Source organism: Euleptes europaea, chromosome 17, assembly GCF_029931775.1.
Source record: "Euleptes europaea isolate rEulEur1 chromosome 17, rEulEur1.hap1, whole genome shotgun sequence".
Taxonomy (NCBI): Eukaryota; Metazoa; Chordata; class Lepidosauria; order Squamata; family Sphaerodactylidae; genus Euleptes; species Euleptes europaea.
The window spans coordinates 21165066-21182947 of record NC_079328.1 but is presented as its reverse complement, the minus strand read 5'-3'; the positions used below and the strand labels follow the sequence as shown (position 1 = coordinate 21182947).

Here is a 17882-nt window from a genome sequence, read left to right as displayed (position 1 = left end):
TGAGAGAGCGTATCGATTTTCTTCGTGTATAGCACACACCTCTACTTTTAAAGGCTCTTCTGTAGGAGTGTGTGTGTGGGGGTGTCTGTAGAGTTGCCAACCTCCAGGTAGTTAGAAACAAGCATACACTATATTAGTGAATAAATATCCATGTCCTCTTTTGGATCAGTTCCGCTGAGCCGGACTGAGTTTGTGCTCCGTTGGATTGAATCCACATGTTGAATTGGGGCCATTCCCGCATAGCCGGACTGAGTTGAGCGTTTTGACGCTGCCTGTAGTTTTGCATTGGTTGTAATTGATTGCACTTTTGGTCTTTATTGTGTGTATGTCTATTTTATGTATACTCCACCTGCACGTGTATGTATTTATATAGGACTTTAGTATTTATTTGCGAATACAGTATATGTTTGTTGTAAGAGCCTCCATGCTGCCTTGTTTGTTTCTAGCTTCGCTGTTGCAGCATAGGTTATTGTTGGTTGGTAACCTCCAGACAGTAGCTGGAAATCTCCCACTATTACAGCTGATCTTCAGCCGGTAGAGATCAGTTCCCCAGGAGAAAATGGCCACTTTGGCAATTGGACTCTATGGCATTGAAGTCCCCACCCTCCCTCCTCAGGCTCCACCCGCAAAATCTCCAGATATTTCCCAACCCAGAGCTGGCAACCCTAATATCTATGTAAAACAGGGGAAGGCGCTGGTTCAAACCTCTCTATGGCCGCCAACTGACTTATTTTTCAGGTATTACATTGAATTTGTTTATTGCGCTTAGGCCAGCCATAATTCTCTTAGCCTTTTCCTCACAAGTTATTTGCCCTGGGTTTGATGCTGTCGAGAAGCAGAGCCTTATTCCCCCCCAGCACTGTGGTGCATTCATGTACCTCTTGGGGTTCCCCCAGCTTTTCTCTGATCTGTCCCAAACCTGCTTTGTGTTGGAGGTTTGGGAAAGATTGCAGTAAAGCTTAGATGGCTGAGGTGTGTGTGGGAAAGTTTGGATTTCCCTGGTCTTACCCCATGGCAGCTATTTTCCTTTCCCCCATTCCAGTGGCATCCCCTCCTCCACGTGGGGCTTTTTTTGTTGGCTTAAACAGCAATTGATTATCATTATAACAAAGGGCGAAAATGCATGGTCACTTTATCCTCCTTTAATCCCTGTTTCACCCAGGATTCAGCCAGGATCGAATGCATGCGTTTCACCTAATGTGCGTTCGATCCTGCTAAAACAGGGATTAAAGGAGGATAAAGCGACCATGCGTTTTTGCCCAAAGTGTTATGCTCCCCCATTATGTCTCTGCTATGAAGAGCCTTACTTTAAAAACAAACAAACATGAAAACTGGGTTCAGAGAACCTGATACACAAGTTGTTACGGTGGTGAAAAGTGCCTTTCAGTCGCCGCTGACTCACGGTGACCCTATAACGTCTTCAAGGCAAGAAACGTTCAGAGATGGTTTGCCATTGCCTGCCTCTGATTAGCAGCCTTGGGTTTCCTCGATGGTCTCCCATCCAAGTACTAACCAGGGCCGATCTTGTTTAGCTTCTGAGATGGGATGAGGTTGGGCTAGTTTGGGGCATCCAGGGCAGGACACATATTGTTATAGTGATATTCAATTGCTAGGGTTGCCAACTGCCAGGTAGTAGCAGGAGACCTCTTGCTATTACAATTGACCTCCAGCTGATAGAGCTCAGTTCACCTGGAGAAAAGGGCTGCTTGGGCAAATGGAGTCTATGGGATTGAAGTCCCTCCCCTCCCCAAACCCCGCCCTCCTCAGGCTCCATCCCTAAAACCTCCTGCTGGTTGCTAAGAGGGACTTGGCAACCCTATCAATTGCTGAGTAACCCCCCCCCCCCAAAAAAAAAGAAACTGGAAAAGTTGGTGGCCCGGGGGGAAAAGGCCCCTGCCAGGGCACAATGGCAGGAAAAATGCAGGGAAGGCTGCCCTATGGGAGCTCCGTTGCCACCGCAATGTATCAGCAACAGGTGCCTGTCCCCATATGGAAAACCCCGTAGCTTCCCTTCTACACCCATGGAGATAATATGGGCCTGTTTGACACTTTGGGGTGCCAGGGTGGTGTAGAGGTTAAGAGCGGTGGTTTGGAGCGGTGGACTCTGATCTAGAGAACCGGGTTTGATTCCCCGCTCCTCCCCACGAGTGGCGGAGGCTAATCTGGTGAGTTGGATTTGTTTCCCCACTCCTACACATGCAGCCACCTGGGTGACCTTGGGCTAGTCACACTCTCAGCCCCACCTACTTCCCAGCGTGTCTGTTGCGGGGAGGGGAAGGGAAGGTGATTGTAAGCCGGTTTGATTCTTCCTTAAGTGGTGGAGAAAGTCGGCATATAAAAGCCAACTCTTCTTTAAAGGGGTGATGTAAGCCTTTTAAATGTGACGGAGGGGGTGTTACTTCCTGCATTCCGACTGATTCATGTTGCTGCAAATAGCCAAGCATGTTAACATTCAATAAATTGTCTTCTTCTCTAAACCAGAAGCCTTGAAACATTTTAAAAACCAGCTTACTCTGTATGAACAACGAGAAATTAAAGAATACAGAGAGCTGTGGTATCTCGGGCTGGGAGCGAAAAAGATCGAAGGGTACACTGACGCAGAGAACAATAATTCATACGACGATGATCACGGCTCTTACAAAAAAGTAGGTGGCTGGGTTTTGGGGTTGTTGTTTTTTTTGTTTGCCTTGCCTTCTGTGCACAGTGGGTGGACCTCTCTCTGGCCATCTCACAAGGCACAATTTCTGTTGTTGATAATATATCGGAGATTTCCAAGGAGAAGTTGTGTGTGTTGCAATTCCCACGCTTTTAATATACAAATCCAATGCCTCTGTGACTGACATAATGCCTTTTTTACTAAGCGACAGGGACCCCAAGGCTACATTGTCAGTGGCAAGATTTGTTTCAGTCCTTATATCCCTCCAACACTAGATATATGCTGCTCAAGATCAATTGATCAAGGAGCTTCTAAGGGATAAAAGGAAAGGAAAGGCAATTCCCGCGCAGCCCCTTGGAGTTAATCCCGTTTCCCCCTAGCTTCTGCAGCTGCCAGGGAGCAGCCAAGAAAGCTGAGCTTGGACCAGAGGCTGGATGGGGGTTTGCAAAGGAAACCCACCCTTCCCAGTGGAATTCTTTTGCTACCTCCCCACCAGCCCTCTTAAGAGTGTTGGTGCCAATGTGGTGTGGTGGTTAAGAGTGTCGGACGAGTATCTGGAAGACCCAGGTTCAAATCCCTACTCTACCATGGAAGCTCGCAGGGTGACCTTGGGCCAGTGACACTCTCTCAGCCTAACCTACCCCACAGGGTTGTTGTGAAGATAACGTGGAGGTGAGGAGAATGATGTAAGCCTCTAAGGGTCGCCATTGGGGAGAAAGGCAGGGTATAAATGAATTAAATAAACAAATGCAAATATCATAAGACAATTAGACATAGCCCTGTTACTTCCTGGCCTTGGCTGGTGAGCCCTTTGGAGGTGATAGGCCTTGCAGGTTCCATCTGCGCCAACCTCCTCGGTAGGGTTGCCAACCTCGAGGCACTAGCTGGAGAGATGCTGTTATTGCAACTGATCTCCAGCCGACAGAGATCAGCTCACCTGGAGAAAATGGCGGTGTTGGCAATTGGACTCTATGGCATTGAAGTCCCTCCCCAAGCCCCACCCTCCTCAGGCTCCATCCCAAAAACCTCCCGCCGGTAGCAAAGAGGGACCTGGCAACCCTACTCCTTGGTGAGTATTTTACAGGAGCTATTGATTTAGGGCACCTCTGTTTGTTAAACCGAGTTGGTTTTATAGTTTTAATATGATGTGTTTTATGTATTTATTTCTGTGTATTTACTGTTGGAAACTGCCCTGAGCCCGACAGTGGCCGGGGAGGGTGGGGTACAAATTGAAAACAACAACAACAACAATAATAATATAACCCCTGTTTCCCTTGTTTAGATTCTAGGTGACCATATCGCATACAGATATGAAATATTGGCAGTCATCGGAAAAGGATCCTTTGGGCACGTCGTGAGGTGTTTGGATCACAAGACAGGTGAAAAAGTGGCGGTGAAAATAATAAGGAACAAAAAGAGGTAAGCCATGGCCACCTTTTTTAATAAGTGAAAATGCGGGAGGACAATTTATGGGAGCAAAGAGGCCACCATGAGGTTTGGCGATCTGTTGGAAGTATTTGATTATTTTAACTGTGGGTTTCTAAATCAAATATCAACTCCATAGATTGAATAGCCAGAACAATCCTTTTTAACTGGGGGGGGGGGGGGAGAATCTAAGTTGTAAAATTCGTACCTTGTTAATATTTTGTATTGTTTTTTGTGCACCGATGCTAAAAGGGTTGGCTTTGTTCTGGAAGTAGAGGTGCTTTCCTCCGGCAGAAGGAGCCTTCCACTGAGGCAAGACCCTTGCCTAAGCAGTAGCTCCTTCCGCCAGTGGAAAGCGCCTCCACTAATGGAACAGATTCACAGGATCCAGCCCTGTGGTGTTAGTTTTCAGCAGCAGTAACATGCATGGGAAGGATCTAGCTTTTTGCCTCAGCTTGGGTGACCTTGACCTTGTATTTAGATTTCATAACCAGGCCTTGGTGGAAGTCAGCATTCTCGATACCCTTCGCCAGAAGGATGAAGACAATACGTACAATGTAGTCCACATGAAAGAATATTTTTACTTCCGTAATCACTTCTGCATTTCTTTTGAATTGTTAGGGTAAGGCATGTTTTTTACTCTCTGTATAGCAGTGTTGAGTGTTGCGGGGTGTGTATGTTGTTTTTTGCACTTTGTCAAAAATTCTTGCAACTTCCCCATAAGGTAGGGCAGTGGTGGTATTCTCCTGTTGGAGGGGGACCGAGTGGACTCAGTACAGAAATTGGACCATCTTTCCTAGTTCTGTCTGCTTGACTAATACTGTCTAGAATTTTTAAATAATGTTTTTTTTTAGTAAACTGCATTTTATGAGCATATTTTACTATATTTCCTGGTTGTAAGCCTCCCTGAGCCCTACTTTGGCCAGGAAAGGGCGGGATAGAAATCTTAATAATAATAATACTCTAGCACCTGGAGTGAATGCCCTTCCTAGTACTGTACCTTGTGTGTTTTTTTTAAATGGCGGGTGCCAGGGATTAAATTAGGGACTTCTATGTATAAAGCATGAGCCCAACCACTATGCTAGAGGCCTGCCCATCTCAAGCCTGTTGCCTGATCAGGCCTCTTTATCTGCAGTGCTGAATAAGTGGTTTTAAAGATGGGAACAGAAAAACATTGATGCTTTAGCACATCCCTGTCCATTCCCAGCATTCTCCAAGGCAGTGGTAGGAATGAAAAGAAGCCACTGATTTCCCCCCCTGTAAAAACTGTTCCCTCCTCCCTTTGCTTCAATCAGCACTGTTCCAGCAACCACCTAATGACAACTGTATGATGCTTATTTTTGATTGCATCAAGTTTTGTTGGTGGACTCATCAGCATCTGAACACCACTTGGGTCTGTTCCAGGCGCAACTAATTAAATGAAAAGAGAACAGACTGAACCAAAGGATTCTCTTCTGTTCCTTTCAGCTGGCGCTTCTGTGTTTTGTCCTTAGCGATGAAGGAAAACAAGCCGCAAGTGTCTCCCATGGGGTGTTGATCTGAAATGATTCTATGATCATATGATTCCCCCTGGTAGCAACTGGCTTCTGAGGATAGAACAGGAAAAAACTTTGCAGTTAATCCTATTCATTTCATTCTGAAAATGTGGCCTTAACATGTTCCTGGTATCTGACAATGGGGTAGGGTTGCCAGGTCCCTCTTCGCCACCAGCGGGAGGTTTGGGTAGCGGAGCTTGAGGAGGGTGAGTTTGGGGAGGGGGAGGACTTCAATGCCATAGAGTTCAATTGCCAAAGAGGCCATTTTCTCCAGCTGAACTGATCTCCATCGGCTGGAGATCAGCTGTAATAGCGGGAGATCTCCAGACACCACCTGGAGGTTGGCAACCGTGCAATGGGATCACAAGTGACTGGAGCTGGGACCAGACTTCAGAGATTGTTTCACCGATGATCTTTCAAGGAGTTCATTTATCTTTTCCCCATGAAAAGAACGTGACTTTGGACATGGCACCCCTCCCCCTTGGAAATTGTTCACACTGGGCTTCCAGCTTGCATACACGAGAGGACGAAGGGTTTTCCAGCTCAATGCTCTGAGCTCTACCCCACCTCTATTGCAGAAATTACATTTAGCTGCAGACATACGGTGATTTTCGCAGTGGAGCCAATAGCAACTTCGTGGGGATGGAGACGGGAAAATGGTAGAGGGAGACAGACTGAAGCTCCTTCTTGCACACTGTGGCCATGAGAGAAAAGCACCAGTGTGCCGCATCTAATACAAAGTCCTTGTATCATCCCCCAACAAACATGAGAACTTTGTAAAGTGCAGACTGGCCCTAAAGCAACAAATAGGTCAATGAGATCTGCAGTGAACACAAATTCAGCTGCCTTATACTGAATCAGACCTTGGTTACAACAAGGTCAATATTGATCTTTTATGCATTACTGTTTCACTCGCCGTCACCCCTCCGATGACTTCGCGTCTTTGTGTTGATTATGCATGCCATTTCCGACTGTCAGAGGTCGCCTCGCGCTCCCTCTGCGTTTCCCTGCGTTTTAAAAATTTCCCCTCAAAACGCAGGGAAATGCAGGGGGAGAGCGAGGCAACCTCTGATGGTCGGAAATGGCATGCATAATCAACCCAAAGACCCGAAGTCATCAGAGGGGTGCTGTTGAGTGAAATAGCCGTGCATAAAAGACCATGGTCTACTTAGATTGGGCCAGCGCAATCCAGGGTTCCAGGCAGAGGTCTTTCACATTACCTGATCCTTTAAACTGGAGATGCTGAGTATCGAACCTGGGGTCTTTGGTGTGCGAAGCAGATGCTTTACCAATGAGCCATGACCCCTCCCCAGTGCCTTGAGGGTGTTCATCTCTGCATAGCCTGACTGACCCAGACACCCATACCTGAGTTAACTGATTTTTCAACAGGTGGGGGAAATTTTCTTGGTGTCTTGGTCTTTATTTGAGGTTTAAAAAAAGATATTGAATAACCAAAGTGCCTCAGAGCAGGTATACCTGGGTTAAATTGTTTCAGTTCTAATAAATAAATAGGCTTCAGGGTACATTGTTCGCAGAGTAAAATGTAAATGTTCTTGTTCTCATCCCACAGTATAAATTTGTATGAATTAATCAAGAAAAATAATTTCCAAGGCTTCACCTTGAGTCTGATTCGTCGGTTCACTCAATGTATATTAAGATGTTTGCAATTGCTGTATACGGAGAAAATTATCCATTGTGATCTAAAGCCTGTAAGTACGGCCTTTTTGATGCTCTTAAAATGCAAGAGTTTATCTGTGATCGCGTGACACTTGGGTGGTTAAATCTTGGTTATGGGTGAAGAACCTTTTAAAACCTGCTAGAGTCTTACAGGACTGTAGAACTGGGTGGCAAAGCATAGCTGGTCTTTAAAGAAGCAGAAAAATGAGTCCTAGCTCCACAGATATATTTCTCATCTCTATATTATAAGCATGGTGTGAGTGTCTGTCTAATTTATGGTCCACCTTTCTCATTGGAGCTCAGGGTGGTTTGATTTATGGCGACCCTGTAGGGTTTTCAAGGCAAGAGACGTTCAGAGGTGGTATGCCATTGCCTACCTCCACGTGGACTGAGAGAGTTCTGAGAGAACCGTGACTGGCCCAAGGTCACCCAGCTGGCTTCATGTGGAGGAGTGGGGAATCAAACCTGGTTCTCCAGATTAGAGCCCGCCCCTCTTAACCACTATGCCATGCTGGCTCTCATGGGCGTTTGTTTAGATACTAGGAAACACCTTTTCCACATATGATGTAGTAAACACTCCACAAAACCAGCATAACCCAAAGAAGTCAAATTCAAAGTGTGAGGCATCCCTACCTCCTGTCCTGATTCTGCCTCTCAATTGCACTTGGTTCATTCCCCCCCCCTCCCCCAGTTTGCTTGCTAACCTGGTGACATTTTCCCTTTTCCTTTTCCCGTTTAGGAGAACATACTTATAAATCAACCACAAACAGGGCAAATTTCATTTAAAGTTATCGACTTTGGATCAAGCTGCTATGAGCACCAAAGAGGTTTGCAGAAAAGTCAAGTAGATGTAATTTCCTTCATTAGATTCCTTAACTTTTTAATTGTTTTAGTAGGTATGTACAAAATTGCATACATACAGATGTGTGGCATGTGGCACTCTCTCTTCAGGACAGGAGAAGTTGCCTAGCTTGCACAAGTTAACAATAGCACCCCCCCATCCTTTAAATATTAAACCCACTTCTGATCAACTTAGCAGTTACCCAGCTTGGCTCCTGCTGTTGTGAACAAGTGACAGTGCTAATGGATGCCATAAGAACATAAGAGGAACACTGCTGGATCAGTCCAAAGATCTGTCTAGTGTTCTGTTTCCAACAAAAGGCAACCAGGTGCCTCCATACCAGGATGTGAAGGTGATGGCCATCCTCTGTTGTATGCCTTTAGCCATTTATGATTAATAGGCATACTGCCTCTGAACATGGTTCTATTCAGTTATCATGGCTAATAGCCCTTGAAGGACCTCTCCTCCATGAATTTTTCTACTCTTTTATTGACACGATGTTCTCCATCTTTTTGAAGATAGACCAGCTTCTAAGCTTACTGTACATTTTTGGGCCCCGCATGCAAACTAACTCATGCTATTACTCCCCCTTTCCATGATAATGAGCAAGAATCTCAGATTAGTTAATACTGAATAAGTTTCATATTTCATTTTTTCATGTTTTGCATTTATAAATATATCTAGTTATTGAAAAACAGGCTGTATTTCATGCAGGGGCTACCCCAAAATTGTCACCAAGTCTCCCACTGTTTCATGTCTCAAATCACCCTGTTCCTTCTCCTCTTCCCTTCTGGCTTCATGAAACAACTGCAAGAGAATTATGACCCACAGTTCACAAACTACTGTTTCCAAGCCATTTAAACCAGTGTTCACGTCTGTTATGTATGTGCCATGTTAAGTCTGTGCTCTAGAAAGCGCCTCCTCTAGAAGGTGGTTGTTTTTGTGAGCATTAACATAGAACAAAGCAAGGAACAAGTGTGCCTAATAAAGGAGAAGTCGCCCCATTGCTGAGCCAGCTTCAGATCTTGCTAGCAGGATCGTTGGGCTTAACAGCAGTGACGAAGCGCGAGCAAACGCTGCTAGTCAAGGACTTTGCTGGAAGAGCTCTTCAACAGCTCGAAGCTACAAATTTAATAAAATTAGCAAATTGAAAATGGAATTAAATAAATAAATAAATACAAACGGAATAAAATAAATAAATAACCTCCTTGCAGACAAATTGTTAGCTTGTGCCCAGTGCAAAAGGGATCGGCAACAGGACTGCCCAGTCCGAAAATATATAATGGGGGAGATTACATTACCTTTATCTTTGGAATTTCATAGAACACCACTGACTTGTAAGATGGAAAGTCAAGAAAAACATGAGAGTTCTGGTATTAGCAAAGATTAACCTTCAACCCAGCAGGCTAAGTAACATTAATTGCATTGCTCTTGTACCGTGCCATTCCCGCGATCACCACATCTTGGTTACTGTTGTCCCATTGGGGTTTCCCCTCCCCTTCCTTTCTTTGTCACCTAGTGTACACCTATGTCCAGAGTCGGTTTTATCGATCCCCGGAAGTGATTCTTGGTCACCCCTATGCGACTGCCATTGACATGTGGAGCCTGGGCTGCATCCTGGCGGAGCTCTACACAGGGTACCCCCTTTTTCCTGGAGAGAACGAAGTGGAGCAGCTTGCCTGCATCATGGAGGTAGCTCAGGCTCTTAAATTTGGCAAGGGTGCTAATCTTTGGAAATGCTTTTATATTTTATTTACAAAATGTATATCCCATCTTGAGGTAGGGGACTAGAGCAACTGTCCTAAAGGGAGCTGTTAAGACACTTAGGGCTGTTTAGCTTGGAAAGAAGGCGGCTAAGGGGAGGTCTGTAAAATTATGCATGGTTTGGAGAGAGTGGACAGGGAGAAGTTTTCTCCCTCTCCCATAATACTAAAACGTGGGGTCATCTGCTGAAGCTGGAGGGTGAGAGATTCAAAACAGATAAAAGGAAGTTGTGATGGCTGCCAACTTGGAAGGCTTTGAGAGGGGAGTGGACATGTTCATGGAGGAAAGGGGTATTCATGGCTATTAGTTAAAATGGATACTAGTCATACTGCATACCTATTCTCTCTAGTATCAGAGGAGCATGCCTATTATATTAGGTGCTGTGAAACACAGGCAGGATGGTGCTGCTGCAGTCGCCTTGTTTGGGGGCTTCCTAGAGGCACCTGGTTTGGCCACTGTGTGAACAGACTGCTGGACTTGATGGGCCTGGGTCTGATCCAGCAGGGCCTTTCTTATGTAGTATGACATCAAACGGAATGGTTAGGCCAGTCCTCTGTCCAAGTCACCCACGTGACCTCTTGGGGGAACGGATGCACCACAGGATCACTGCTTGCTCCCAGCCGTTAACACCATAAGGAAGAGAGACGGGCATCCTCTCCTGGACCCACACTGCCATCAGCATTGCCACTGGGGCTTGGCTTGCACCAGGCTGGTGGCAACATGGACCCCGGAGGTGGTGGGGCATACTTTGCTAAGTTTGCTTAGGGTAACAACCAGCCCTGAAATGGCATATTGGAAAGAGTTAAATCCCCCCTGCACCACTGTCCTGATCCATATCTTCCTTTTTTCCTGCCTAACTACACACCCAAACACAGGGCTTTAAAGTCGCATGTGGTTTGTCCCTGATGGGATTAAGACAGCAGCACTGGAGATAGGGTTGCCAACTGCCAGGTAGTAGCAGGAGATCTCCTGCTAATTCAACTGATCTCCAGCTGATAGAAGGGGAAAAAGATGGGTGGCAGGAACCCTCTTCGGATAAAATATATATAAGAGAGCGTTTCAACATAAAAATTACAGAGTCGTTACCACGTCTGTTCTCTGATTAATCAAACAGAGTATCTTATTCTACTAAAAGATATAGTTTAACCAATGTTTGTACCTTTATATCATATTCTGCTTGAATAAGTAGCTGATTGTTTTTTTGGTGTATGTTAAAGATACTGGGCCTTCCACCGGCTGATTTCATTCAGACAGCATCAAGAAGGCGAACGTTTTTTGGTAAGCACCTAGGATCGACTGACATACAAAGTGGTCATCTTAATAGTGGGCAGGCTCTCTAGGGGAAGGCAGGCCTTGTCTGTTCAAGGACCCCTGGAGGCAATGGCAGCGCGATGCATACCTGTGTGATCTGTGCACAGATGCAGTTTGGGCAATGGTGGGGCTTCCATAGCCGCCCAGCATCTAGAGATGGGCGAGCTGCCCGGAGCCTCCTGGTGATTCAGGTGCATAGTGACAATAATTCTTGGGTTCATGAACAATGTTGGAATTTCTTCTAGGAAACTAGCAGCCCCCAAGCCAGTTGCCGCCCTAGCAAAAAAAAAATATTGTGACTTCTGATGGGTTCTACTAACTTCAAATCATAGAATCATAGAGTTGGAAGGGACCACCAGGGTCATCTAGTCCAACCCCCTGCACAATGCAGGAAATTCACAACTGCTTCCCCTCACACACCCCCAGTGACCCCTACTTCATGCCCAGAAGATGGCCAAGATGCCCTCCATCTCATGAACTGCCTAAGGTCATAGAATCAGCATTGCTGACAAATGGCCATCTAGCCTCTGCTTAAAAACCTCCAGGGAAGGAAAGCTTACCACCTCCCGAGGAAGCCTTTTCCACTGCGGAACCGCTCTAACTGTTAGAAAATTCTTCCTAATGTCTAGACAGAAACTCTTAATTTAATTTCAACCCGTTGGTTCTGGTCTGACCTTCTGGGGCAAAAGAAAACAACTCAGCAGCAAGAGAGGGTTAAAAGTTTGTCCATGGCTTCATTTGTCAGGCAAAGCATGACTTTCCCTCTCTCACGTTGGTTCGCTCCTCTTCAGCAGAGGTGATGGCGCTTTTGGTGATGTCAGTTGCTGTGGGGATAGTCTGCCCAAAGAGTTGGTTCCCTGTTCGTTTGCTCCCAATTTTTCGTAGGGCACATAAAGACCCCCAGTTCCAGAGAGCCTTCTGTGGAGGCTAAGGGGTCTTAATTTCTATGACTGATGATGATTAAGTTTGGTAGGCGATGGAATCCGCTTATTAGATACATTAATGGATTTTGGTATCTTAATTTAGTCTCTGCAAGGTAGGGTTGCCTTAAATCACCGTGATGCATTAGAGAAAGGCAGAGTTTAAATGTTCAAATAAACAGAGGTTTCCCATTCTCTAATGGTACATATTTATTTTGTTTCTTTATGTAACATATTTATTTACTTGATTTATACCACACTTTTCCCCTGAAGGAGATCAAAAGCAGTTCACAACATTCTCTCCTATTCCATTTGATCCTCACAACAACTCTGCGAGGTAGGTTAGCCTGAGACTGTGTAATTGGCCCAAGGTCACCCAGCCAGCTTCCATAGCAGAGTGGGGATTCAGACCTGAGTCTCCCAGATCCTAGTGTGACCCTAGCCGCTGCTGCATGCCTATGTGCATATTTGTATACAGTGCTGTGCTTGAGTGCCTGCTGTAATACTATGCTCCATAACTGGAATCCCTCAGCTGCTAAATGGCATAATCATAAAGCCTGACCATAAAAATGAGGGACTGGACATGTCTGGCTCTAGGACCATTATTTGGGAGTCTAGGTTGACCATCCTAAAAAAGTTATTTTTTTAATTTGATTTAATTTATTAGATTTATTGGCTGCCCTTTCCTGGCAAAAGCCAGGCTCAGAGCAGCTCACAACCTTTTAAAACCAATCCATAAATTACGTAAAATTTACAGCAATAAAACCAGGCGCCCTCAACTGTAGCAGCATGTAGGAGGCGTGGACTCTGGGTTCCCAAACCATTGTTCCTCTAACGCCTGAAGAGGGCAAGCCAGTGGAGCTTCCTCGGCCTCAGACCAGTCGGAGGGGGAGTCTGAGTCGACCTCTCCCTCCGACGAAGCCAGGATCTCACCGCTGCCAGACGCCAGCACGGAGACTCCTGACCACCCTCTTCCTTGGCCTCGGCTCCAGTGCCTTATATACAGGCACTGCACGCCCCCTGCAGGCCCCGCCCTTCCCGAAGCCCTATTGGCTGACAGCTCCTCCCCAGAAGCTGTCCATCTGGGGCCGCCCTGCCGCCCCGGATATCTTCCACCCGCTTGCCAGCTGGGCGGCGGTAACGCTGCCTTGCCCCGCCCTGCCCGCACTCTTCCTCCTGCTATCGGAGCAGCTGGGGTGGTGGTGCTGGGGCCCGGCTGGACCAGCGTGGCTGCTGGCCTCCCCGCCGCCTGGTTGTGCGCCTGCCGCGGGCTTCCCGGGGCGTTCTCCCTGCCATGGAGCGGGCGGGTCGTGAGAGGCGTCGAGGTTGGTTCCTTCCTCGTGGCGACGGCCACCGACCGGGGCTCCTTCGCGGAGGACCCCGCCTTTCCCCTGCGGGGGAAAGAAACTTGCCGGCTAAGGGGGCGGCTACCGACCTGCTCTATCCGTGTTCTGCCGGGGTGGGGGTGGTCGGTCAAGTCCCGACGGACCAGGGTCGGGTCCGTCACAGGACACAGCAAACAATACATCTGTAATAATGATAACATTTATAATAATGATAACATTTATACCATTAGTGGGAACATAGCAGAGGTGAAGAGAAGGAGGAAAAGCCAGGGACTTGAAAAACTTTCTAGATCCAAATCTTGTGCTTTTGTCCAGCAAGTTCCTCATCTATGGATAGCATACATATATACTGTTTTAACATTTTGCTTTTCTGTCTTGAAGATTCTAACGGTGTCCCAAAGAGTGTAACCAATAGCAGGGGGAAGGTACGAAACCCAAATTCGAAGGATCTGAGTGCAGTATTGAAAACCTACGACACTTCTTTTCTGGATTTTCTGAAAAAATGTCTGGTGTAAGATGGTGTTTACTACTTTTGATAAGCATATTACTGGGCTTTTAAACCCTCAAGGTTTTTGTTCTGATGCATGGCAGGGGGTTGGACTGGATGGCCCTTGTGGTCTCTTCCAACCTTGTGAACTTGTATCTGTCAATATGTAAGTTAACAGTTACTGTAGCAATACATATTTTATAGATTAATCCCCTGTAACTGGTGAACTATTACATGGCTGGAAGGGAAGTATTCCTTTTAAAACAGACACATGGAAGCAAAAGGCCTCTTTGCCTGCTCCAAAAGAACACATTAACCTCTAAATCACAGGGTTATACTGAGGTAGCTACTCCCTTCGATACCCAGTCTCTATCGATTACAGCCCTCTGACTGAAGAGAAGTCAGAAGTTTATTTATTTCCACGTATCAAGTGAAAACCTTGTATCCCAGCCAAAGATCACTCACTTATAGGCCTTTTCCACATTTTCTTTCTCCTTGACTCGAAATTCCTGATTCTTCGGTGTTTTTAAAAAAGTTCCACATGTGTTTTACTCCCGCTAGTGGGCCATTCAATACAGCAGAAGATTAAATCTAGTTTATTTCCCTGCTGATTTAAGCAGCAGCTTTTTGCTCTTGATAAAATGAGATGTGATAGCGAATCGACCACTAGAGGGAGCAAAACACATGCGGAACTGAAAAAAACACACACCGATGAAACAGGAAATTGGAGATGAGGAAAAAGAGAATGTGGAAAAGCCCAGGGAATGTAAACCACCTCTTAGTGAAAATAGGACAATTCAGGAGAAACCGTGGTAAAACATGAAAGATGCTAGTGATGCTCACAAAATCCTCTTCAGCCAAATCCCACCCCCCAAGATTTGGAGTTTCTGTTTGAATTAGGGATAGTTTTATGTTTGTATTTCTTGAAGTCCACCTTCCTTGCATACCTTGTTTGTCAGCTTGAGGACAGACCCTGATACCTCTTTATTTAAGTCTCATGTAAAGTACCCAGCTCCTTGAGGTGTTCTGAAGTAAAAATAGAATAAAAGGATGCATTAGACCCAGAGAGATTTCTGAAGGGAAGCTGTGAAATGCACAGGGATGAATATCCTGCAAAGATACAAATGGCTTATAGTGATTTCTGCACGCACACACACTCACCCCAGTGTCTGGGTTTCCACCCATCATTCAAAGGAAGTGATGTATAATCAACTGTCCCTTTTGTATGAATGTACAAATGAATTAGGTGCTGTGGAACACAGGCAGGATGGTGCGGTTGCAGTCATCTTGTTGGTGGGCTTCCTAGAGGCACCTGGTTGGCCACTGTGGGAACAGACTGCTGGACTTGATGGGCCTTGGTCTGATCCAGCAGGGCTTTTCTTATGTTCTTAATAACTTATATGGCGCTAGTTACATGTGGTGATCTATTTGGGGGGTGGGGGAGATGTGAAATCAAGAAATCCCTCCCACATTTCATCATGAAGGGTGTGCAAACTAGCCCTTAGTCCTTTTTTAAAATTAGAAACATTTAATCTTACAATAAAAAAAGGAAAAAAATCCTAGATATAACATTACTTTAAAAAAATCAAATACTGGTGATACAAATTATTTTAAAAAAAGCCAAAACTAAAACAGCGCTAATGTTACTAAAATACCCATAGCACTTAATCAAATAATACCCTATTTGTCTATTTAACTATTTATTATTACATCACTCCCTCTCTACAGTTTACACATTAGAATGCTTTCTCCATCCTTAAAATTGTTGAATTCCAGCGAGTGTTCAGTACGTCAGCTTAATTAAAGGTTTCTTTAACCTTGTTGAGCCAATTGTTTAAATCAGGGAATGTATTGCTTTTCTAGCCCTTCGTTCTTTTCTTGTTCACCTGTCTGAGTCAAGAATTTCATCATAGTGTCCTTTCTGTTTTATGTGAAGATGGAAGCCTACCTTGCGTATGACGCCAGAAGAAGCGATGCGCCATGCCTGGATGCAGGACCCGTGGATACATAAAATGAAACAAAAGCCCAAGCTGGCTCCAAAGTCCATTGAAGGATCCTTCATCACCCCTGAGAAGAAGAAGGAGAACTTTCATAAAATCCCACAGCCAGAAAGAGGAGGTACTGTGGTTCTAGTTCTTTGATATTTTGTTATATAATGCATTTGTCTGGCTTGTCTTGTTCTCACAGAGTTTTCTTCAAATAGGTCTGTTTGCAAGGTGTATAAACCACAAAAGCCATGGAATGTGCTACTGGCGGCATAATTCAATTGGCAATAAATCTGTTTCCCTTTCTCAAAAGAAGCAAGTTTGCTTGAAAATGTATAGGCAATGCTGGACAACTTGCTGGATAGGATTTGCAGGGGTTAGATAGAAGGGGTGGGTGGGTTCATCAATAAGCATGCTTCTTATTTAAGTATATGGTGACAGCGGCAAGAGTGGAGTACGCAAGAAAGTGGATAGCAGAAGACTACCCAGATGTAGCTGAATGGACAAATAAGGCTGCAGAATCTGCAACTATGGCTAAGTTAACGTCTTTAGCGAATAACAGATCAACCTCTGATTTTTATGAAAAAGGGAAAGTATTTCTTGAGCATATAGTTGTTAACTGATAAAAATAATAGAATGTTAAAATTTAGTTAAGTAAGAAATACGCCATTGAATATGCAATTATAATATTCAAAGAACATAAGAAAAGCCATCAAGTCCAGCATTCTGTTCCCACAGTGGCCAACCAGGTGCCTCTAGGAAGCCCACAAACAAGATGACTGCAGCAGCACCATCCTGCCTGTGTTCCCCAGCACCTAATATAATAGGCATGCTCCTCTGATCCTGGAGAGAATAGGGATGCATCATGACTAGTATCCATTTTGACTGGTAGCCACGGATAGCCCTATCCTCCATGGAATGTGCAGTATAGATAGTAGTATGTATGTTTGTATGTTTTGTAATATCTGTTTGGAAAATAAAATACTTAAAAAAAACAATAAGCATGCTTCCCACCCCTCTCTGGGAAGTCTCTGCATGCTCCTCTTGCCCAAACTCGGCACACACGCAGCCACAACAGTGTGAATGCTGCCTTTTTTGGCACGGTGTGACCTAAAGAAAGAAAACGTCTCCAACTCTGTGAATCTGAAATCTTAGGTGGCAATCTGTTCATCTATTGGAGAGGGCCTAGAGTGATTCTGCGGTGCTCTTCTAACGTCAGTTTTTGTTTTTTTCTTTCTGCAGATGAAATCTGGCCCCCGCCCCCGGGAGATGTCAAAGGCGAAGCCCCCGAGAAATTACCTGTCGCCAGCCAAAAACTGTCTACCATTGTTCTGCCCCAAGAAACAAACAGAGATGAAAGCCAGGATGCAAACAAACAGGACACTCCTGAGAAAGAAAGAGAAACCCCCATGGACAAAGCTGTAAAAAGAGACCACAGGACCGAGAAAGGCATGCACAAAAACACAAGCATCTTCCCACCCATTCGGTACAAGCAGTGACTTTGGCCCTCTTTCCGTACCATTGCGATATGTGGTGTGTGTTTTTTTTAAGGTAACTATTTTGCTGTACTGTGTTCCAGAACAGAAATTGAATGTATAACACTCTGCATATGGTCTGTGTTCACTTTTTGCCATTGTAACAAGGTTGTGGAGTAAGACTGGAATGGAAAGGCGTATTTCGTACAGTTTGGATGGGGCACCCTATTGCTACCTGAGCTTGCAGAAAGGTTTTGGCTGGAACAAGGGAGAAGAAAACTACTTTGTGTACTCTGCAAAACAAGGATTGGCAAAAGATGACTAATGCCTGGCCTTTAAAACACTTCTCATAGCTTCTGGGATGTATCAATCAATTTAATTTTTTTTAAAAATCTGGCACTCATGATTTCAGGACCCCTAAAATCTCAGAATATTAAAAGCAAGTCCATATTCATTATGT

General features: G+C 45.1%; 1 protein-coding gene across 1 annotated transcript in view; it reads left to right on the top strand.

Moving 5' to 3' along the window:
* The window catches only part of DYRK4 (dual specificity tyrosine phosphorylation regulated kinase 4), a 42955-nt gene extending 25509 nt beyond the window's left edge, over nt 1-17446 (top strand). The window contains exons 10-19 of the mRNA XM_056862316.1: nt 2482-2645; nt 3939-4075; nt 4563-4703; nt 7187-7325; nt 8033-8120; nt 9654-9826; nt 11116-11176; nt 13857-13986; nt 15899-16080; nt 17190-17446. Of these exons, the coding sequence (XP_056718294.1) occupies nt 2482-2645; nt 3939-4075; nt 4563-4703; nt 7187-7325; nt 8033-8120; nt 9654-9826; nt 11116-11176; nt 13857-13986; nt 15899-16080; nt 17190-17446 (1472 nt within the window). The remainder of the gene's footprint in view (nt 1-2481; nt 2646-3938; nt 4076-4562; nt 4704-7186; nt 7326-8032; nt 8121-9653; nt 9827-11115; nt 11177-13856; nt 13987-15898; nt 16081-17189) is intronic.
* The last annotated feature ends 436 nt before the right edge of the window (nt 17447-17882 follow it).